A 22213-nucleotide genomic window follows, 5' to 3' on the forward strand; every position below is an offset into this window, starting at 1 on the left:
GGTTAACCCCTTCCTGCTGGCCAGGCAGGTGGCCTGCAGAGGTGGGAGGCCAACCTTCCTGCACTAAGCAGGTGCAGATCTGGAGCCAGGCGGACCCCCCTGCAGCGAGTTAACCCTTTCCCTGCCTGCCTCTTCCACGGGAGGGGGAGCTCCAACACCCCCGCCACACCCCTCCCCTCCCTCCTCTGGGCCAGGAGGACATTAAAGCAGAGGCTAGGGCCATTCCCTGAGGCTGGCTTTGGTGGAGCTGCTGCACCCTGTGGGCTCCCAGCTGACCTCAGCACTCCAGGCCCAGCCTCCTCCTGTGTCTCAACTGGAAGATGCCTGAGCCGCAGGAGGTCATTATCAGACACAGCCATGAGGCTTTGAGCCTGGGGCCGCCCCCCCCCAGCCTCCCACCCACACCTTTTCTTCACACTTAAAGACAGTAAGCCCACACCGCCCACCATTAGCAAAGATGTTCTTCAAACTCTGGGATCCTGGGCTGCTCCCCGCATGGGAAGTCTGACCCAAAATGGTTATGACTGGCCAAAGAGAACTAAGGTACTGAGTGAGTGACAGCACCTCTCTTTGTAAGAGAGCCATCCCTTGCCGGCTGCACGTTCCCCAGAGCAAGGCAGTAGCATGAAGCCTAGAGGCTGTTTTTTAAGGCATAAAAATGGCTCAAGGCCAGATGATTTGACTTGAGGAGGGGAGAAGACAGATTAGAACCCAAAGTAACAAAGGGGCGTGGCCTCCAGAGTTTAGGAGGCATGGTGAGGGTGGTCTTAAGGGACTGGGATGGGGCCCTGGGACCCAGTTGAAGTGGGAGGCCCTCAGGGAGCCAGGGTTCATGGCGTCTAGTTCTCCTTCTACCACTTTGTCATACTTGGTCATGCACTTTGAGAAGACCTGGCTCCAGGAAGCATAACCCTAAAAGTGTGGGCCAGGGACGCCAGAGGCGGGGACCACAAGGGGTGATGCACGCTGCCTGTCACCCGACTCATTCCTCATCCTGCCACCAACTTGCTCTTCTGCTGGTCACCCCACGTGTCATGTCTGCCTCTCCTCCTGCTGAGGACAGGTGGGACAGGGGAGAGAAGGTGCGACAGGGAGGGCCTGGGCTACGAGCTGACCTCACCAAGATCCAACATCCAAGACACAGAATCATGGCGGAAGTGGTAGAAATCTCAAGGTTCTTTATTGATTTGTTTGTTATCTGGTTTCCCAGAAGGTTGCTTGGGCCTGAGAGTCAGCTGCAAAGATGAAGAGTCTCCTCAGTATCCTTTACGGGCTGAGCTCATCAGCCAGCACCACCAGCTCGGTCACGAGGGTGTTCAGCAACCCGTAGACCTGGAAGAAAGGGACGGGCATCACAAGCCAAGGTTTGCTCTGGGCAAGCACCTACACATCAACTGCATCAGAAGAGAACAGCCAGAGAGGGGGAAAAAACAAAGTTGTGAGACTTTCTATAGAACTTTAGCTTTTGCAAACAGCTTTATTTTTAAACCAGTCTGGGGAGGTCATCCTGCACTGGCGCCTGTGACATATACAGGCACTGGAGCCTAGAGAGGATAAAGGGGCAGCTCCAGGGAGCCCAGGGAACCCAGGGAGCAGTGCCCATCTAGTCCCCTGGGTGGGCCTGGGCTCTGCCCCAATTCTGCTCCCCGCTCTCCTTCCTGTAAGCCCACAGCTTCACACACTGAAGGGCCTCCAACACTGAGTCCCCCAGGGGGCTAGCCCACAGGAGCCTGGGCAAGCTGATTCTTAATTTCAAAGAGCCACAAAAGAGGCTACCCCCAGGGGTCCTCAGAGCACATTAATTACTTTCTAGACCCCACTGACCATCAGAAATCTCAGTGATGTCAGCAGCAGCAAATGGAACTTCTGAACAAATGGGATCCGGAGCATGACCAGGAGTGACGCAATCCCAGCCCCCCAGCTGCCCACACCAGAGGAAGACAGAGCGTTGCCATTAGACACGCTGCTAACATACCCAACGTGGTTTTGTAGACCTCTCCTCCAACACAAACAACAACACAACAACAGTGGCGAAAAACAAACACAACAACACTTTTACATGAATCTCTAAGAACCTGCTGCTTAAGAACAGCTCAGGATGCAGGCTCTCCAGTGTTTCAAAACCCTTACAAGTTGGCCGGGCAGGCGCGGTGGCTCACGCCTGTAATCCTAGCACTCTGGGAGGCCGAGGCGGGCGGATCATTTGAGCTCAGGAGTTCGAAACCAGCCTGAGCAAGAGTGAGACCCCGTCTCTACTATAAATAGAAAGAAATTAATTGGCCAACTAATATATATAGAAAAAAATTAGCCGGGCATGGTGGCGCGTGCCTGTAGTCCCAGCTACTCAGGAGGCTGAGGCAGGAGGATCGCTTGAGCCCAGGAGTTTGAGGTTGCTGTGAGCTAGGCTGACGCCATGGCACTCACTCTAGCCCGGGCAACAAAGCGAGACTCTGTCTCAAAAAAAAAATAAAATAAACAAAAAACCCTTACAATTGATGGAAATGCACCCTATGCCGTGTTCTCCCAAGGAATGTGGCCACCAGGATGCACCTAACACAGGGAGGAAGCGGAAGCAGCCGGAAGAGAGGGCTTCCTTCCTTTCTGTTCTCCTGGGGTCTGTTCTCTAAACGACAGCTAGAGCCATCTCTTCTAAAGCCTAAGTCAGACCATATCACTTTTTTATTCAAAACCCTGCACAACTTCTCATTATGCTCTGAGGAAAATCCCAAGTGCTCACAAGGGTCTGCAAAGGATCCCCCTCCTGTGATCTGTGCCCTCCCTGTGGCCCCGTCCCCTCCACCTGGGCGTTCTTCACCTCCCTCCAAGTTTCTGCAGGATGTCACCTTCTCACCAGGGCCCACCCCACTGCACCCCTGTCCTGGTCTATCTTCTCTTTCCCACGGTGGCTGCCACCTAACACACCCAGGCATGCTCCTTATTCACGGGGTCCGTCTTGCACTCTAAAGTGCCCTTCCCGGGGCGGCTCTGCTTCCGTGTTGGGTGGAGCGGGCCCTTCTTTGTGCAATAAAGGGAATGAATGGGGCGGGCGGGCGCTCCCCTTCACCTCAATGTGCAGCCTCTGGGTGTACTTGTCCATGACCAGGGGATCGATGGGCTCCTGGGAAGGGGTGACGCTGTCCGGCACAGGATCCTCCGAGAAAAACCCTTCCTGGCTTGCAGGTTTCATTACTTTCTTGTCATCCTTTGCCTTTTGCTTCCTGCTGTTCAGTCGTTCCTGCTGGAGGAGGCGGGAGCACATGGACAGCCCTCAGTAGCTCCCGGGATGGGTCCAGGCAGCCTCCTCGTGCCCTCCCCAGCCCCACCCAGGGCCCAGCTTGCCTCTTTCCCGGGCAACTTGGCTCCTTTCTTGTCCTCTTTGTCTCTGATTCCCAGTTGCTTCTTTTCCTGGGCTGCCCCTTTCCGCTCCTCCTTCCCGGCCCTCCCAGTAGGCATCTTCGCTTCCATGATGGGAGGCAATTTTTGATCTAAGAGAGGGGAGTTGAGGACAACGTGGCAGGCTCCTGTGTCCTAGGTGACGCCATGGGCATGTGACGAGGCTGGAGATGAGATAGGAGAGCAAAGGGGACCGGCCTGGGCCCCGTCGGTGCCCTCGAAGCTTTGAGAACTACAGCCTGGGAGCAGAGGAGGGCCCTGAGCAGGATGTCCCTTTCCTGAGCCTGTCATTCAGACACATGACCCTGTGGGACAGGACTGGGGCTGGGGTGGGGGTGGGATGGGGAGACCTGGGTTCTCTTCCCAGCTCCACTGCTCCCCACGTATGCCCACAGACAAGTCATTGAACTCCTCCGGGACTACTGAACTAAGGTGGTCACCGAGGCAGCTTCTGGGTCCAAATGCTGGCAGCAGGGCCCCCACCAGAGGGGAACGACTGGAGGAGGCACCACCATTTGGGCAGAGGGACAGGGAAGCCCACGCAGAGGTGTGGCTGCACCATGTCTGACCTTGCTCATGTGGCACATCCAAATAGACGGTCTCCTTCTCAGGAAGGCCCAGCAGAGCCCTCAGCCACAGGGAGTGGCTCACCAGGCTGTCAATCACATCACGCCACAGCTGCAAACTAGAGGGTAAGACGTATTGGAGAAAAGCCATCACTCCTCATTTGTCATTGAATCTGCGGAGGCTTGGGTCCCTCCCTTCAAAGACCCTGGTATCAGAAACTACCATGGAAATCTGTACCTGCCCTGCAAGTGCTTGGATGGGGTTCTAGCTTCTCCTGGGTGGTAGCCAAGAAAAATAGCCCAGGACTAGGGTTAGGAGGCCTGATGAACTCAGTCCTAACTTTAGAGTCTACACTCCAACTTGAAGCCTGGACTTGGGTCCAGCCCCACTGGAGGGGTTGAACCTTGCACAAGATTTCAGCAGGAGGCTCCTGGGGCTGTGTCCAGAGGGCCTTGCAAAAAGCCCCCCCCCCAAGCCTATCCCAGCAAGTTCTAAACAGGCAATGGGAAAGCGGACAGCAGGGAAGTAAAGCTTTTAAAGCAATCTGCCTTTCTCACTGGCCCCTGGTTTCAACTTTTTTCATTCCTCTGCTCCTTGAGAAGGAACAGGAAAGAAGAGGAAGAAACAGAGACGAGGGGTTTGCCCTGCGATGACCGCTCCCCGGAGAGCAGGAGGCACTGCAGGGTTCCAGGGCATGGAACGCTTGCAGCATCTTTTAGCAACCCGAGCTCCAGACCCCTGGAGTCCTGCCCAGGACCCCTGGCCAGATGCCACAAGGGAAGGAGGTGGAGCAGCTCTCCCGGCGGGGCCCCTACCACGTCTGGTGCAGGAGGTCGGACTGCAACGGCTTCTGCTCCTGGCACAGCTCCAGGGCTGCTCTGTTGAGTGTGATTAGCGCATTCTCCCTCTGGGTCTCCTTAGGAAGCACCTTCACTGCCTGGCAGAGACAAGGACCATGGGCAACTGTTGTCCACGGACACCAAGAGCCCCTGCACCCACTAGTTACAGACATGGTGATGTCGGGCAGGTGGCAGAGGACCAGGAGCCAGGAGGGGACACAGCCATGGAGCCTAATCTGGGGTGCCATCTGTGGGAGCCTGGGGCCTCCCTCAGAAACTGTATCCAGGGGCCCCTTTTCCAAGGGTTGCCGGGGTCAGAGAGGGAGCCCCTCCTGCCCAGTAGTGGTCCAGACAAAAAGTGATGACCCAAGAGAGCAATCTCGATGGCTCACCAGCAGGAGCACTGGCAGCCAGCTGTGCCAGGGCCTGTCCCCACCAACCCCTTCCAGGGTCTCAGAAGCACCTTTCTGAAGTCATCCAAACAGAGGTTCCACTCGGGTGTGGGAAGGTCATCTGGCTCCCAAGGGGTGTTGATGCCCGGCACATCTGAGCTCTGCTCCGCCACGATCTCTAGTGCGACATCCTTTTTCTGGGGACTCTTGGTCTCCGCGCCAGTCTTCTGGGACCCCAAGGCATCTCTGAAGTCCCTGAGGGCCTCATTCTCCTGCCGGGGCACTTGAGGTTCTGAGACCACACTCCTAGGGCGCGGTGAGAGTTCAGTGCCCAGCAAGGTCTTCTCTGCCGGGGCCGACTGGACCGTGAGGCCGGGGTGCTCTATCCCGCTCAGCTTGGCCTCCAAGGCCGTGGTGGGCATGACCATGTACTGGCGCCACAGTCTGTGCAGGTTTTGCACCACTTGGTGCTGGTAGTGCAGCTGCGGCAGAGGCGAGGGGAGACTCGTGAGGGGGAAGCTAGGGTGCGGGGCCCCCAGCTGGCTCTGGCTCCCCCTGTCCCCACCAGAGCACGGGCGGGGAGGCAGCGAGGAAGCCAGCAGAAGTGGCTGTGGCCAGAGGGGCTCCCTACTTCCCCGTCAACCCAAGCATCTCCAAGGTAAGGCTTTCTTTGCATTTGGGCTTCCAAGTGAGATTGGGATTGAATGAAGGAGTTTACGAAGCTCTGTTCTCACCAGGGAACCACTTATTAGCTATCTTGGGCAAATTACTTAACCTCTCTGGGCCTCAGTTTCCTCAGTGTAAAATGAGGATATAAGTGGCACCCATATCACGGGACTGCTGTGAGGGGGGGGGTGAGTTACTCTTGGAAGATGCTCAGAAGAGGTCCTGGCGCACAGAGCATTTGCTATTACTGTCACCCAGGGCACACACAAGGGGGCAGGGGCTGGCGCTGGGCCTGTACCCGAGGATTCTTAAGGTGGAACAAGTCCTCTTCAGTGAGATAGGCATCCGCAGGTGACGCCACGCGATCTGGGGTCAAGACCCCCATCAGCAGCTCCTGCAGTACGTTCTGCACGATGGTGACCGCCTCGTAGGCAGCCAGTTTGGTCTGGGAAAGGGAAGGTGGCACAGGCTGGCAGCCAGGCTCTCAAAACCCACACCTCGCCGAGGGGAGCCAGAGCCCTGGGGACTTTGTGCCTTCCTAGGGTCTTGGTTCCTGCCATGGTCTGTCTGTCTGTCTGTCTGTCTGTCTGTCTGTCTGTCTCTCTCTCTCTCTCTCTCTCTCACACACACACACACACACAGGTGAGTGCACACACTTTTCCCAAGACTCAAAAACCTCTGGGTCTCTCCAAACCTCTTTGTTCCCTAAAAGAGGAGGAAAAGGACCCAGAGGAGGCCAGTCCCGGGGGAGAGCTGCCCCTGCGTGGGAGCTGGCGGTCACACAGTCGGCATGTCCTCCACGTTAGGAAGAAGGGTCAGGGTGCACAGGCTGGGCATTCCTGAGACTGGTGGCTAACTCTCATCTGGCCTGGCCACACGGTCAGTGTCACAGAAACCCAGGGGAGGGGCACCTCGTGGGAGACATCGGTCCCACAGTCAGTGAGTAAAGCAAATGTGACATTTGTCAATGTTACCCTTGATCACCGCTGGTTGAGCTCAGCTGAAGTAGCTGGTTGTGTTTGGGAGCCGCAGTGAATAGAAAAGCGCAACTTTCCACAGAACGGGGTCCCCTGGGAGCTGGATGACCCCATGAAGCCGGGCACACGATGGCCACAGAGAAGCTGATAGGGCAGCGGACTCCCAGCTCCCCACTCGCCCTCACTCAGGGTGAAGGCTCACTGAGCGGGAATGGGGGCAGACTCACCCCTGCTATTTAAATTGTTTTCTCTGGTTTTGCAGTCTCATCAGTTAAATGCAACCCCACTGTGTAGTGCCAGACAGTAAGTGAACAAAATGCAGGTCTGGTGCAAAAGGCCACAAGAGTAAGTCCTCACACAGGTGGCGTCTTAAGGTCCAGTCCTAATTCTTTCTAACTCAGTGGGGGCCGCAAGCTGCCCCTCCAGCTAGCCTGCCCACCCATCTTTTACATCACAAAGCCCTGGGAAGTGTTTGTTGAGCAAGAGTAGTTACCTATTTGCAAAAATTCAATTCATTCCTTAGGCTGGGAGAAATGAGATCCCTGCAGGCACAGCCAGGAAGAATACCAAGGTAACCTACCTGGTGTCCACAGGGGCCATGGAACTGGGTCCCTTACCTCCAGTGACTTTCTCTCCTCCCTAAAAATGTCCTGGGCCAGGGACACTGCATGGAGATTGACCTGCAGGACTGCACCTCCTAACAGGGTGGGATGGGTTCCAAACTCCCACGATTCCCTGAAGATCCCCGCATACAAAGACTTGAAGAAGAAGGTAAAGTGTTTAGTTTCTCCAGGCAGAATCACACCTGAGAGAGACAGAGACAGAGGGTTTTGACAAGTAGGAGCTAGCTGAGCCCGGAGCCTGCGGGTATAAAGCTAATGGAGCCCCAGGGCAGGTGACCAAGCATCCCAGTTTGTCCAGGACTGAGAGGTTCCCAGGAGTGTGGGACTTCGAGTGCAAAAACTGGGAACATCCCAGGCACACAGGGACAGGTGGGCATCCCAGCCCCAGGCCTGTGCACATAGGCAGCTGAGCCCCTAGAATGTTTCTGCTCCCTGGGGGCACGCCTCCCTGCGTTCTGAGGAGTTCCGTCATTCTCTCAACAGGCACGAATAGTCAGATCCCGTACTTCCCAGAAGAAACGGGAGGGACGAGGCAGGGAAGAGGGGATCAAACTTGCAAGAGCTGAGCCCTAACTCGATTTAGCATCTCACAGACCTGAGCACAAAACCAGCCCCAGGCAGGAGCTGCTGAATAGGGCGGCTTCTCCTAAGTACCTTCTCGATTGTTAAAGTAAAACCGCTGCATCTTGCTTCGCTTCAGGTCCTCGAAAGCGTCTGGCTGATGCTGCCGTCGCCAGTCGTACCAGATGGCCACTGTGCCATTATTCGCCACGGTCAGTTTTGAAGACGTTTTCTCCCCTTCTATGGTTTCGAAGGTCAAGCAAGCAGCAATTCCGACTTGCTTCTGGGGGAGGAGGGATGAGAAATGTCTGCTGAAGGCCCTGGCCTAGGGTGACCAACTCATCCCGGTTTGCCCAGGACTTTTCTGGGTTTAGCACGGAAAGTGCTGAGTCCCAGGCCTCCAGGGCTCGGCCACTCCCAAGCAGAGTGCCGTCATACTCCAACAGGGGCTGCCTCTGAGGTTGCCATTGATAGTAAGAGGAGAAGAGAAGACATAACTTATACCCCACGAACGTTTCTGCTCCTTAGCATCTGAAGAATATTTCAGAACTTCTTAGAGCCATACCTGTTTGAGAGGGTTTGCTTATTCACATGCTTGGGGACTAGCTACAAACTGGGTGGCTTGTGACACTCTCTTTTCCGCCTTGTGATTTTTTTCTTGCTTACAATACAGATTCCCGATGCTCCTTCTGGGGAATTCATTGCTGCACCCACTTTTCTGTTTTCTCGTAGCCTTTACCTGCCCCCAGGAAGGTGGGGTGGTTGGTGCAGGTCCTGCTCTGACATACCAGAACAGAACATGGCACTTTGGCTAGTCCAAAAGTTAGTGTCACTGTTACCATTTTCAGACATGCTGAAAGCATGACCAGGTGAAAATGCAAACAGGAGACCGTGCAGGCTCCTGTGACTGCCATAGTCACCTGCGGGCTGCACCGCGAGGGAGGCCCTCCCAGCAGGCGAGTGAGGGTAGGGGCGGCTTTACCTTGTCGTGTGGGTTACTGCCTCTGATCCAGCAAGCTGGCTTCCCACAGAACAGCAGAGAAGGGCCAAGAATAGGCATGGAGGACACATCAGGGTAAGTGGTCAATAATTCTCTGTAAGATAAACCAGTGACTTGTTTTCCCTGAGGCTGTCACGGTCGTGGCATGAAAATGGTTGCCTAGAAGTCTAGAAACATGGCCAGCTCTGCCCTGCCATGAACTCTAATCTGCTGCACTCTGGCTCAGCTTCCTCCTGATCCACTCCTCTAGGTGGGAGGCTCTCAGTCACACAACAGACTCTTTTAAGCCCTCTGCCAGGGTGGCTCAGAGTGCACAGGAATACACAGGCTCTCCAAGCCAGCGCCATTCCCTGTGCACGGCAGCGGGAACGGCTGCAGGGCCCCATCCAACCAGCAAAGGAACATCTCGGAAATCCCCATTAGGAGTCGGTTGTTGGGAAGGAACAGGTGGCAGTAGAAAAGCCAGCGTGGGTGCTGGAATGGCTAGAGGAGGGGGTGGCAGCCACTAGAGACAAGCTGGGGTGGAGGCACCTTGATGTCAGGGAGGGAAGCTTGCCCTTTAACACAGTGGGTGCTGGAGGACTCTTCAAGCTCTCTCCCTAGGGTGCAGGCTCCACTCACAAGCACGTGTCTTCAGAGGAGCTTTCCTGGGCCCTTGCAAACACTGTATAGTCTTCCACCGTAACCGCCGAGAAGGGCTGCCCTCTGCCCACCACCTCCAGGCCATCAATGTCCTCAGAGAGACCGAGAAAGGGAAAGTGAGCTGACTGAAGACAGGTACCACCATGAGGGGCTTCAGACTGGGGTGCGGAGGCATCACCAACCTGCTGGCTAAAGTCCAGCTCTGCCAGGATGCTCTGCAGCTCCTTGCGTCGGTAGATCAGAAACAGACTCCGGTCCCAGGTGTGGCGGTACCAGGCATCCCTCTGGGCTGGTAATCCTAGAGTGGGGTCCAGGGACCCTCAGCACAGGCTGCTGCCATGTCTCCTTCCCCACCTACTTCTCAAGGGCTCTGAGAGCACCCATCCCAGCACCTTTGCTAAGGATAATGAAACATGTAGCTTCTCCGTGGCAGCTAGACTGCAGTTCTCCTGCCCCATACCTCCTCTGCAGCCCCACATGGACTCCTGCCAAATCAGCTTCCAAGCAGCCAAATCTTTGGATTGTAATAAAAATAAAAGCAGCTACTTTTTACTGAGTGCTTACCAATGGGCCAGAACCTCTTAATACCTTGTATGTCTCATTTAACTTTCTCAAGACCCCATGAGTATTTTACAGATGGGGAAAAAAAGGGCCACAGGGGTTCACAAACCCAACACAGCTGGGACCCCAACCCAGGCAGTCTGGCAGGCTCTAAAGCAGTGCTGCCCGGTAGAAATATACTGCAAGCCACAATACAAGCCACGTTGAAAAAGGTAAGAAGAAATAGGTGGGATTCATTTTAGTAATATAGTTTATTTAACTCAATATATCAGAAACATCATTTCTACATGTAATCAATATAAAATTATTAATACAACATATATTTTTCATACTGATCTTTGAAATTCAGTGTGTAGCTGACACCGACAGCACATCTCCACGAAGACCAGCCACATCCCGGGTGCTTGGGAGCAGCATGTGGCCAAAGGCTGCCACACTGGACAGCACAGCTCTGGTGCCCGTGATCCAACGTTCTTACCATTTCTAGAACCATTTTACTGAAGAGGGAACTAGCCCTCAGGAAGGTTCTGGGATTTGCCTGATGCCACACTGGACCAGGATTTGGTCCCAGCTCTGTCTCACAGCAGAGTCCTGCTGGTCACCACCACACTGCCCCACCCCCTAGGCCAGGCTCGAGATGCCAGCTGGTTTGCAGCCCTGTGCCTCACCTGTCTCCTCCTTGATGGAGCGAGGCTTCCTGATGTGAATGATTGGCTCCAAAAGGCCACGCTCAGTTTTTGTCTTGGTCATGACCAGACCTGTCATCTCATCTCCCAAGTATTCCAGTTGACTCCAGAAGCCACTGGTCTCCGGGACCTGGCAAGGAAGGACAGGTGAGTCAGATACCTGGATACCTCGGCTAGATACCAGGGGACATGGGAAGACAAGAGCAATACAGATTCCCGATGCTCCTTCTGGGGAATTCATTGCTGCACCCACTTTTCTGTTTTCTCGTAGCCTTTACCTGCCCCCAGGAAGGTGGGGTGGTTGGTGCAGGTCCTGCTGACATACCAGAACAGAACATGGCACTTTGGCTAGTCCAAAAGCGGAGTCTGAGCTACGTAGGGGACAATGCCAAGACTTTTCTAAAAACTCAGCACCTGTGATATCCTTCTTCTCAAACTGACCACCAGCAGCCACCACAGGCCGAATTACTTAACTAACCAGTCCCTGAGCTCCCAATAACAGGACTGATAACATAATTTAGTAAAGGCCTCAAGGCTTTAACAAGGCTTTGCAATGGACAGATTTTCTCTCCCCAACCGTGCAACCGGAGACAAGCCGTCTCGGTGTCAAGACCCCCCGAGTCACAGGGCACTCAGGGACAGCTGTCCTCACTTTCCTGTCCCGCTGTGCTGGCAGTGTGCGGTCAAGAAGCTGGCGCTCCTCCTGGATGTGCCGGTAGGTCTCCCCGCTGTGCATCAGCAGCTCGCCGACCGGCTTCTTCAGGTGCTCTAGAGAGAGACGACGCGAGGATGCCGCCACTCCGCCAGATCACCACAAACGGCCTCCGGCACCCTGCACTGGGCAGCCCCGCTCTCGGGGCTGATTTTAGGACCCACTGTGGCTTAAGAGCAAGAAGCCCTGGGGAGCGGATGGCACAAACGTGGTCAGTCCCAGGCCAGGCTCTGGGCAGGTGGGAGGCAGAGCCCTGTCGCCAGATGGAGGCCCCAGGCGGGAGCCCAGCCCCACTGCTCACTGCTGAGGGCTTTTTGCTGCTTCTTCCGCAGAGCCATGTTCCGCTGCCAGTTCTTCAGAAAGTTGTGCTGAAGAGGCGGAGCCCAGGGAGGTCTCTTCTCTTCCTCTGGGGCTTTGGGCCTCTGCTCTTCTCTAGCTGAGATGAGGGTCAGCAGACAGGGCGAGGTGGGTATCAGCTCGGCCAGCTGCAAAGTCCAACACAGGCATGTGCGGGCCGGTGAGGAGGCCCCGAGCGGGGCCGGGCGGAGATTTCAGAGCCCTAAAGCCCTGCCGCTGTCCCATTCCACCGAGAATCCCTCCCCTTCAGGATCTCAGGGTGGCCAGTGACAGAAAGCAAATCACAGAACCAGGGGGCCGTGAAAACTGCTGTCAGTCTGCTCTCCCCAGAGAGAAAACTTTTGTTCTAAGATCATGGTCAACATCTTTCAGTGTGTCTGTCCTTCTCAACACACACTAACATCACAACTGGTGTTAATCAGCACCTTCACCCACTTTCACCCAGAGTGACTCAGCCTTTTTTTTTGGAGACTGGGTCTCGCTCTGTTGCCCAGGGTAGGGTGCAGAGGTGCCGTCATAGCTCACTGCAGCCTCAAACTCCTGCGATCAAGCGATCCTCCTGCCTCAGCATCTGGAGTAGCTAGAACTACAGGCACCTGACACCACACCCAGCTAATTTTTAAATTGTTTTTGTAGAGACAGGGGCTTGCTATGCTTCCAAAGCTGGTCTTGAACTCCCAGCCTCAAGCAATCCTCCCGCCTCAGCCTCCCAAAGTGCTGGGATTATAGGTGTGAGCCATTGTGCCCAACCTGACTGAGCCATTTGTACATGACCCCAGGCATCAGCACCTGACTCCTCAGACAGTTTGCCTAGAACAGGGGAACTGAGGGATGGAAGAGACAGAAGCACTGCCTGATGGGAGCTTGGAAAGACAGACTCTTCATGTAGCCCAGGGAGCAGTGGGAAGCCACCTTCTTCCACCACGTGGAGTGGGGTGCTCAGCCCAGTCCCAGAGAAGGGGAAATGAAGCCAGTGCACAGAGCAGCAGAGGGAAATGAGGAGTGGGGCCTGAGTCCTGACCCCTTTCCAGGTGCAATCTACCCAGACCCAGCGACACTTGCCTTTGGGTTCCATGAGCAACCTCTATATCCTTATAGTAAATCCCCGACTTTGGCTGAAGCCAGCTTACGTTGACTTCTGTGATTTGCAACTGCAGTGTCTAACTATTTCAGAGGAGGGTTGCTTATCGCAGACTAGAGGCCCAGAGACCGGACTGTCTCTTTAATCCCAGCCCTGCTTGACTCTGCCAGGTGGGAGACTGAAATGACTTCAGGGACTTCACTCATCCAGGCAGCTCTGTGCAAACAAACCTGGGTGTTCCCACGAGCAACTGCAATTCTCTTAAAGTCATGGAGATTCCCCAAAATGTGGTGGGGCAGGATTTGGTCACTGCCTTCAAAGCTGTCGCCTGGACCTGGTGGGGAAAAAGAAGGAAGGAGAAAGATAGGATGTAGGTAGCTTATGTAAATTATTCAAGTGGGTGCCTTTTTGATGGAGAGCCGGCTTTCTCTAAGGCTGACCCATGAATTCAGAGACCAGCAAGGCCAGGGCCAGGACTGGGCGTACCAGAGTAGTCCAGGGGCTTTGTGGCTGCATCTGGATTAGCAGGATGTGCTACTAAGTGGCAGACTTTCCTCCTGGGATCCGTGGGTCTGAGTTTGCGGATGATAAATTTCTGGGTAATGACAGGTTTATCTCCCGTGTCAGTAAGATGAGGGATGTGTTGCTAAAAAAGAAACAAAACAGAGGAGAATTCCACCTGAGACGGGGAGGAGGAAGAGCACCGCCCACCTCTCTGTCCTAGTTCTTGGTGGAATTCCTGAAGGGTGACACATCTGTTTCTTCAGCTCTGTCTATATGTTCTGTCGAGGAAACGCCTGTGTAACAGGCACATGACTTAGTGATGTCCTGGAGGGGGAGAAACAGAACATCTTATGCCTCCAGATGGTTCAGACAAGAAGTGACTTACTCTCCCAGGTAAAGCACGGGGTTGGGTGTAGCAGCTTTATCCACATATGTAACTTTGCTGCTTAAGCTCATTTTCCCCTCTGTGAAATAGGGATGATGGCATGGCACCTGCCCCTGTGGGAAGCCACAAACCTCATCATCTCATTTCCCCTGTGGTTCTAGATGAATCTCAGAAATGTTAAGAACAAACAACACAGTAAATTACTTGACATGCTAAAGTGAAAAACACTGGTGTTCAATGGACTTTTCCATGGAATTAGACACTCCCTGTGGGCAGGGAGCCGGTGAAGCGACCGTGGACATTAGCCCACACAGGCTGGCGGGGCGCCTTCTGCAGTCAGGGAACTCGGCCTTCATCCTTACCTTCTTCAAGTCTTCCCTCTTAATGGCTAAGGCAAGAATGTCATCTCCTTGCAGGACATTGCTAATAGGCTCAGGCTCATCCTGAACTGGGGGTGTGGGCTGTTCAGAGACTTTTGCTCGCCTCTTTTCTGAAGAGAAGAAGTAGAAAATTGTAAGTGCTTGAAGAACTCTTTCTGTGTATATATACATATAAAAATTTTTTTAAAAAATGTAAGTATATATTAAACTCCATGGTGTGGGGGCAAAGTTGGCCACCTAGACAGACAGCAGAAGCTGCCAAGGTGGCCTGGGCAGCTCTACTCTGCTGGGGCAATGGGCATTCTCTCCCTCTCTCGCTTTTGTTTTTTTTAAAGACAGTGTCTTGCTATGTTGCCCAGGTTGGTCATGAACTCCTGGCCTCAAGCAATCCTCCTGCCTCAGCCTCCCAAGTAGCTGGGACTACAGGCACAAGCCACCTTGTCTAGCTGAGAGTTCTGTCTTGAGGGTCCCCCACCCGCTCCCCCTGGTCCACTGCAGTGCCTGAGACTGTGTAGCCAGAATAGAGATCAGAAGATGTTCCATTTCAGGCTGTGCTAGTTATAAGCCAGAGACCCTTGGATATACATCATCACTGAACTTCTCTAGACCTCATTCTTCCCATAAAAAGAGGTAGTTAGACTAAATCAGTGGACCACAAATATTAGTCTAATGTCTGCCTCAGGATCTCCTGGGGAGTTTCATAAATACAGCTTCCTGGCTACTGCATGGAGCCAGGGCCTAGGCCCTGTCATTTTTTTCAGCTCCCTGGCCCCGATGCACAATGGTTTGGGACAACTGGGCTGGATGTTTTGTCAGCCTCCTACAGTGCTGGAGCACTGATCTGGGTGAAGGCATCAGGTTTTGTAAGACACTGGTTAAAATACAGAACCTCTGGGTGGAAGTGGAACACTCGCCGCTGGCCATTTACTGCACACTATTTCATTGAATAAAGACCATTTAAGCAGCTTCTATGTGCCAGGCACTGTGTGTGCTAGGTTCTGAGCCTCAGTCTTCCAAGACTGCCAGACTGACTGAGCCAGGGTTGCGATGGGAGCGTCGGGGGTGGGGGATGGCCCAGACTGGGGCTGGTCAGGGAGGGCTTCCTAAGGAGGTGATGTTTAAACAGAGCTGGAGCAGGAAGAGAAGTTAGACAAGGGAAAGGGAGCTGGGAAAACAGGCATTCCAAAGGGAATAGCGTGACGAGGCCTAGGGGCAAGAGGGAATGGAGTGTTCCCTGGAACTCAAAGCATGTGTTTTCACGCAGCTGGAGTGTGGCGAGGTGGGAGAGAGGAAGCGGCACCCGGAGAGGGAGGTAGGAGCCGTTTCACCAAGAGCTCAGCGAGGCGTTTAAAGGGCAGCAGTCTCCACCCTCTGGCAAGGGATGGATGGGGGTGCGAGAGCCAGGACGAGCTTATTTAGAAGTCGATCGCAGTCGTGAAGTGACCAATGATGACACTGGCTCATGAGACTGGAGAAAAGTGGAGAGATCTGGGCCTTTATCCCTCACAGGGCAACCAGAGCAGGGCATTGACAACACATGTGGCAGAAGGCGGTTACTCCCCAAAAGGGGCACACTCCCTGCCTTCCTTCCACAGACGTGGCTTCACAGTCAAATACATCTCGTCCCCCTGGCTGGTCATCCCCTGTCTTCTTCCCTCTGGTTCACAATGATTTGATGTAAAGCCCTACACAAAAGAATCAAAAGAGAAACCTAAGTCTTGCCTTCAGGGAGTTTAAAACAAAATTTGGCTTCATCCACTGCTTCTCATAGTGACCTAATGTTTTTTTCGTTTTGTGTGTGTGTGTGTGTGAGACAGAGTCTCACTCTGTTGCCTGGGCTAGAGTGCCGTGGCCTCAGCCTAGCTCACAGCAACCTCAAACTCCTGGGCTCAAGCAGTCCTTCTGCCTCAGCCTCCCAAGTAGCTGGGACTACAGGCATGTGCCATCATGCCTGGCTAATTTTTTCTATATATTTTTAGTTATCCAAGTAATTTCTTTCTATTTTTGGTAGAGACGGGGTCTCGCTCTTGCTTAGGCTGGTCTCGAACTCCTAAGCTCAAACGATCCGCCCGCCTTAGCCTCCCAGAGTGCTAGGATTACAGGCGTGAGCCACCGCGCCGCGCCTACGCCCTAATCTTTAAGAGGCAATATGACTACAACATCAAAGGCAGGTGTTTTGGTTAACAAAATCAAACTGTTTTTTAGGAAATGTCCACATAGTTGGTGGCAAAAAGAACCACACCAGAATCATTCTAAACATAGCTCTAAATTCAGCCTGCTGGTCACAGTCCATCTCCCCGGCAGAAGCTCAGGAGTATCTGTCTGTTAAACACATGGCTCTGCTCCCGAGCACACGCACACACACATGCAGGGAGGGCTGAGCGGCTGGGCTCCAAGTTCTGGTCTGATCTGCCACCATGCGTGGAGAAGCAGCCTGCGGTTCTACTACCCTTCCCCTTCTGCACAAACTCACCAAAGTTGGTGGCAGCCCACGAAAAATTGATACGGGTTGAAGGTCTGCTTTTATAAATATTTTGGTATTATTATTTATATTTTCTAGGACATTTGTTTTCTCTGTTCATCATTTTGGCTGGGTCTACATCTTCCCAAGTGATTAAATATCTCCAGATGTATTTTTTATTGGTGGGTGTATATTTATCGCGTGTAAATAGAAAGCTTTAACATTGCTGAAGATTTCTGAGGGCCAAAGCTCCCATCCCTACAGTGATAGAGAAGCTAATCTTCTATGTTTGGTTGAGATTGAAATAGTGAAACTCTAGTCTGAGGTTTTTCTGAGAAAGTCACCTTGCATGTATTACAATAAACGCCCTGTTACTGCGTACATTCAGGGAATGGTATGTTCTAGCTAATGAAATAGTCATTAAAATGATATATACAACTTAAAGTTGAATACATCCTAGAGAATATTTACCAAGCACCTTCTCTGTGCCATGAACTACAGTGAAGATGGTATAAAAGATAAGATGTGGTTCCTTTTCTTGAGGAACTAAAAAATGCAACAGATACTAACATACCAATCACAACGATGTAAGTGCCTATGTTAGTGGCACAGGCAATAGGTTAGGTTGGACTTCAAAAAGGGACAGAGCAATGTGGATCCCACAGTGCAGGGTTCAGAAAGATTCAGAGGAACAGCTGCGGAGACGGCCACAGGCTAAGCCAGGCCTTGAAGCAGAGGAAGGCTTAGCACTGGCAGAGCAGCAAAGGGAGATGTTCCAGGTGAGGTCACAGTCCGGGCAAAGCTGGAGGCGGGGCTGAGCATGGCATGTTTGTGACACGGTGACACAGAACACTTGTTGGGGAGGTGGGCGGGGTGATGCTGGAGATGAGAGGGAAACCAGGGCATGGAGGCTCTGTGAGTACGGCTTGGCCATCTTATCTCTGGTCCAGGGCAGAGAGGTTCGCCCGCTGAGGGTGAGCCAAACAGACTAGAGGGGCACAGGCAGGCTGGGGAGGCCTGGGAAGAAGGATGTGCTCCCCAGGGTCATTTCACGACCTGTAGGAGGACTTCACAGGGTTGGGGTGTGTCTTGCCACTGAACCTGTAGAGGTCCAGCTCTTTCTTGTTCTTTGCTCTGGAAACCCAACCTGAGTGGGTTCCTAGTGAGCCTCAGAGCTGACATTTCTTCCCTGATCCCGACAGCTGGGGGGTCAAAGAGACCAGCGTCCTTGCACAGGGCAGTTAGGTGACACCTCCCCTGGAGCCAGACCAGGCAACTGGAAGCAAGGAGCTCATGAGCGGTGGGGAGGGGAGGGAGAACCTATGGAGGGAGAAAAAACCTGGATCCTCTATTTCTGCTTCTTGTTTTATCTAAATGTTATTCTTTTTTTTTTTTTAAGTGTTGATTAAAATCTTTAGGAAATCCTGACCTCAGGCTTAAGCTGGGGGAACTGAGGAAGGGGCTGTTCTTACCAGGCAGAGCTTTAGTTGGTGGAGGAGGGGGGGATCTGATATTACTGGGAGGCTTCTGGTTTCTCAGCAACAAGACCAGGGAGAAACATGGGGCTCTCGGGTCCCTAAACAGGTTTAAGTCACTATATTTGCTTGCCTTTTTGCTTATGATTCAGAGATTATGGAGAAATAGCACAAGATTACATGATTACATGTGTTGATTAGCTGCCCTATGGGGGGAGGAGTTTAGTACTGGCCTACTACATTAGAGGGTTCCCTGAGACATTTAAGGAAACAAGGGATCTTGCATGCTGAACACTGTTTCCCTCCTCACTCTTGTGCATGTTAACTCAGGGGCTATTTAACAATCTAAATTTTCCCCATATTAAAAATAAATATGGAGTGAAAAATCTTTCCTTGATATGTTAACAGCAGAAAGTTCAAATCTGATAAGCTCTCCCAGAAACTAAGTGAGCAGGAGGCAGTAGCTAGAAAAGCCCTTGACTGCCCTTGGGAAAGAGGACTAGATATCTTTTCTCTGCCCCTCCCAACCATTAAAAAGTATGTCATGAAAACAGCACTGGACTTTTATATCTTTAAGAGATGGGGCCTTGCTATGTTGCCCAGGTTGGAGTGCAGTGGCTATTCACAGGTGCACCACAGCCAGGAACTCCTGGGTTCCAGCGATCCTCTGACCTCAACCTCCTGAATAGCTGGGACTATAGGCATGTGCCATTGCACCTGGCTCAACACCAGACTGTTATACTATGAAGAAGCACAAAAGAAAGCCATACTGAAATGTTACTAAGCTCTTGCTAGTTTTCTGAGCTTCCCAAGGGACCCTACAGACTCTGGGCCTGCCCCTCTCCTAACACTGAGCTTTCACCCACTCTGAAGCTGGGTCTCCCCAGGGCCTGCAGGAGCACACCCAAACTTTCTGACTCCTCCAAAGTCTAGCCCCTGCCCACCTGTGCAGCCCCCGCTGGCTCCCATATTCATAGTTCCATAAACTCATGCTGCTCTCTACACCTGGAGAAGCAAACCCCTCTTTTTTTGGTCTGCCATAAATGTCAGACCAAACCTTCAGAAAACCTCCCCCCATAACTCTACTGTCCAAGGCTTGGGTCAGTTGCTCTAAGACCCCTTAACCCTGATGGGCACCTATGTCACAGCTTTCCCCATTTGTCTGGTGACTCCTCTGGGTCTTGACTAGACTGAGTTTCTTGAGGGCTGGGGCGACAGAGTCAATACTGATAACCTTGTAGCCCCCCACACAGTGCCCACACATAACACGCCCAGCAAAAACAGATCAGAAAGGGTGTGGGTTGCAAATGAGAACATGTCCATGGGGGTCAATCTGCTGTCCGACACCCTGAGGCTCTCCCACCTGCAGCCAGAGGGTAGCCGCAGAAGCCAGGAGGCGGTCATGCCTAGTGACTCTTTTGGAAGGGATATGTGGTAGGAAAAGGCAGTCAGAAACAAATAGCCAAGTAAGGCATTTATTCTGTTTTTTTCCAGCAGCACTCTTAAGTGGCACCCCCACCACCCAAAGAACTCCATCGAAGTGGCTGGTTTCACCACCTCAACATGTTTCTTGCATTCCTTCCTGAATTCCTCTTCCCAAGGACCCCAATTCCTGGCCCTTCAAGCCCTAGACTCTTTCTGGCTCTCCTGCACCTCCCCCAGTCCCGGGATCCCGCCTCCTGCATGCTGCCCTAAGACTCGGTTGGAGGTAGAGGTCTCCTGTGCCTTCCTGCACAAGGCCATCTCCCCGACCGATGGCCCCTGAAGCCTGTCAGTCCCCCACTTCCTACGTGCCCATCCGCAGTGCACTGTGCCCCCTTCCCTTCGGGGGCCTCCGCCTTGTCCATCATCCCTGAGGTTCCTGTGTCCAGTACCCCATTTCCCAGTGATCTTCACCTCCATCCTGGCGTCACCCCATGCTCCAGGCCCCGTGTCCTGAACCGCATCCCAAGAACCCTTGCCCCTGCCGGGCTCTCCTGAGCTCCCGGGGCGGCCGGCGCCAACCTTTGATGGTCTCTGCGGCCTCCTGAAATCTGCTTGTAGGTACTCGGAGGCGGGATTCCTTCTTTACGGACTTCATGGTACCGCCCGGGCCGTGAGCGCGGCCCTGCGCCGCCGCCGGGCCCCGGGACACCTAGGCTGCGCGGCACCCCCCGCGACCCCGCGCGCGCGCGCCCGCCAGCGGCCGCCGCTGCGTCCATGGCAACCTGCGCCCCGCGGGGGCGCGCACCCACCGTTCAGCCTGATTGGAGACGTCTTGGCCACCAACTTCTTCATCAGGCCGCGCACGCGCCCGCCGCACCTGCGGCTCCTCCCGCGCGCCGACCCTGACAACGCCCCGGGCCGGCCCGTGACGTCACAGGGCGCCGCGTGACGTCACCAGCCCGTCGTGGGCCCCCGGGAGCTGCGGGAGCGGCTGCGGCGTCGGCGGGGTGCGGCCTGTCCCAGCCGTCCTACTGCTGGGCGACGTGGGGCTGGGGCGCGTCGCGGTGCCGCCGGACTTCCCCGGGCTCCGGCCGCGGCCGCGCAGCCTCCCTCCCGGCCGGTCCTCCGCGCTCCGCACAGCCTGCAAAGGGTCCTCATTTTCAGGTCGAACCGAAGACGCCCGACGGCTTGCGGAGGATTGTAGGTGCCCCTGCCGGCGCCCCCGACCCCTGCGCGCTCCTGGTGGCCACGGTTGCTGCAGCCCCTGTCGCCTTCCACCATTTCCCAAACCAGCCAAGCTTTACCCCAGCTCGGGCACCTCACGCTGCCAGTCTCAGTCCTTGGAGATGCCGCCCTGACTCCCTAATTTAAAGTAGCCACCCCCACCCCCCGTTATCCCAGGTTTATAAATGCACCCGCTTTATTATCTTTTTCTAGAGCCCTAACGCATTCTGGAATTATTTTGTTTGTGAGGTTGCCTGTTGTCAGAACTGCTGTCAGAATGGAAGCTCTATGACATGCTGTCTCCTCCAACGCCAAGTTTAGTCCATTGTAGTCACTCAGTACCTGTACTTTAAATAACGAAGGGGCTTCTATCTCTGCCTACTTGCTAGCTGTGTGTTCTTGGGCCAATCCCTTGACCTCTCTGAGCCACAGTTTCCTGAGTTATATATTGACAGTCATAATGCCACCCTCACAGGGTCACTGTAAGGGTTAAATGATTGATTATGCATTTAAACTACCCAACACGGTGCCCTCTATAAACTGTCTTCTCAGTCAATTCTCAAAATCATGGTGGGGTTGGAGGGAGGGGGATACACTCTGTACCCGTTTTACAGATGAAGGAATGGAACTCCATAGAGGAGAAGGGTCTAAAGTTACCTGACTAGCAAGAAGCACAATTTGAACCTGGCTTTTGCAAGTCCAAGGCCAGGGCTTTTTGGACCGTCTCCTGGGCCATTTCTGAGATTTGCCATCGTTTGCCCCAGACAGAGAAGGAGCTAGGGAGGGTGCCAGCAGGGCCAGTCAATCCCTGGGTTCCCTCTGTGTTCCCCACTGCTGGGCTCCTCCTCGGGGCCCCTTTTCCATGCCCCTCTACACTACACTCCTCGTAGGAGTGAGACGTCCTCCATTGGCAACCCCTCCTCTTCTGCTCTCTGAGGCCCAGTACCAGACTTCCTCCACCCCCCAGAGAATCCTCAGTTCATTTCTCTCCAGGACGTTAACTGAGCACTTATGATAAACCAGGCTGGGTGCTTTGTCACCTGGGTCCTCCAGGAAGCAAGCCCTGAGATGGACACAGGAGCACAAGAGGTTTATCAGGGGGAAGGGATGTAGGGGTAAGGTGCAGGAAGGGGGAGGAAGCAGGGCTGGGGGGGAGAGCCTCAGACTGTGTTGCAGATCTAACACAGTCTTGGCCAACCTCGTGTGCCCTCTGAGCAAAAAAATGATCATTAGGATCTGTCAGCTAACTCCCCCACCCCCACCCCCTTGCAGGTGAACAACAAGTTCTTTCTTGAAGGGAGA

General features: G+C 53.8%; 1 protein-coding gene and 1 long non-coding RNA gene across 2 annotated transcripts; one reads left to right on the forward strand and one right to left on the reverse strand.

The window, feature by feature from the left end:
• Positions 1-1158: 1158 nt before the first annotated feature.
• On the reverse strand, positions 1159-20449 carry MYCBPAP (MYCBP associated protein). The gene is made up of 19 exons (XM_075994476.1): positions 20267-20449; positions 14309-14436; positions 13544-13703; positions 13288-13391; positions 11921-12104; positions 11560-11675; positions 10890-11037; positions 9843-9958; positions 9640-9752; positions 9001-9112; positions 8112-8301; positions 7452-7639; positions 6156-6302; positions 5263-5673; positions 4776-4897; positions 3963-4078; positions 3340-3485; positions 3065-3238; positions 1159-1332 (listed from the first exon to the last, which is right to left on the reverse strand). The coding sequence occupies exons 1-19, from the start codon at positions 20340-20342 to the stop codon at positions 1267-1269; spliced, it is 2817 nt and encodes a 938-aa protein (XP_075850591.1). The 5' UTR covers positions 20343-20449; the 3' UTR covers positions 1159-1266.
• On the forward strand, positions 7516-8146 carry LOC142861950 (uncharacterized). The gene is made up of 2 exons (XR_012913070.1): positions 7516-7605; positions 7941-8146. It is a non-coding gene; the product is annotated as an uncharacterized LOC142861950 (long non-coding RNA).
• Positions 20450-22213: the final 1764 nt, after the last annotated feature.

The sequence above is a fragment of the Microcebus murinus genome, chromosome 18 (assembly GCF_040939455.1).
Source record: "Microcebus murinus isolate Inina chromosome 18, M.murinus_Inina_mat1.0, whole genome shotgun sequence".
In the NCBI taxonomy this organism is placed as follows: domain Eukaryota; kingdom Metazoa; phylum Chordata; class Mammalia; order Primates; family Cheirogaleidae; genus Microcebus; species Microcebus murinus.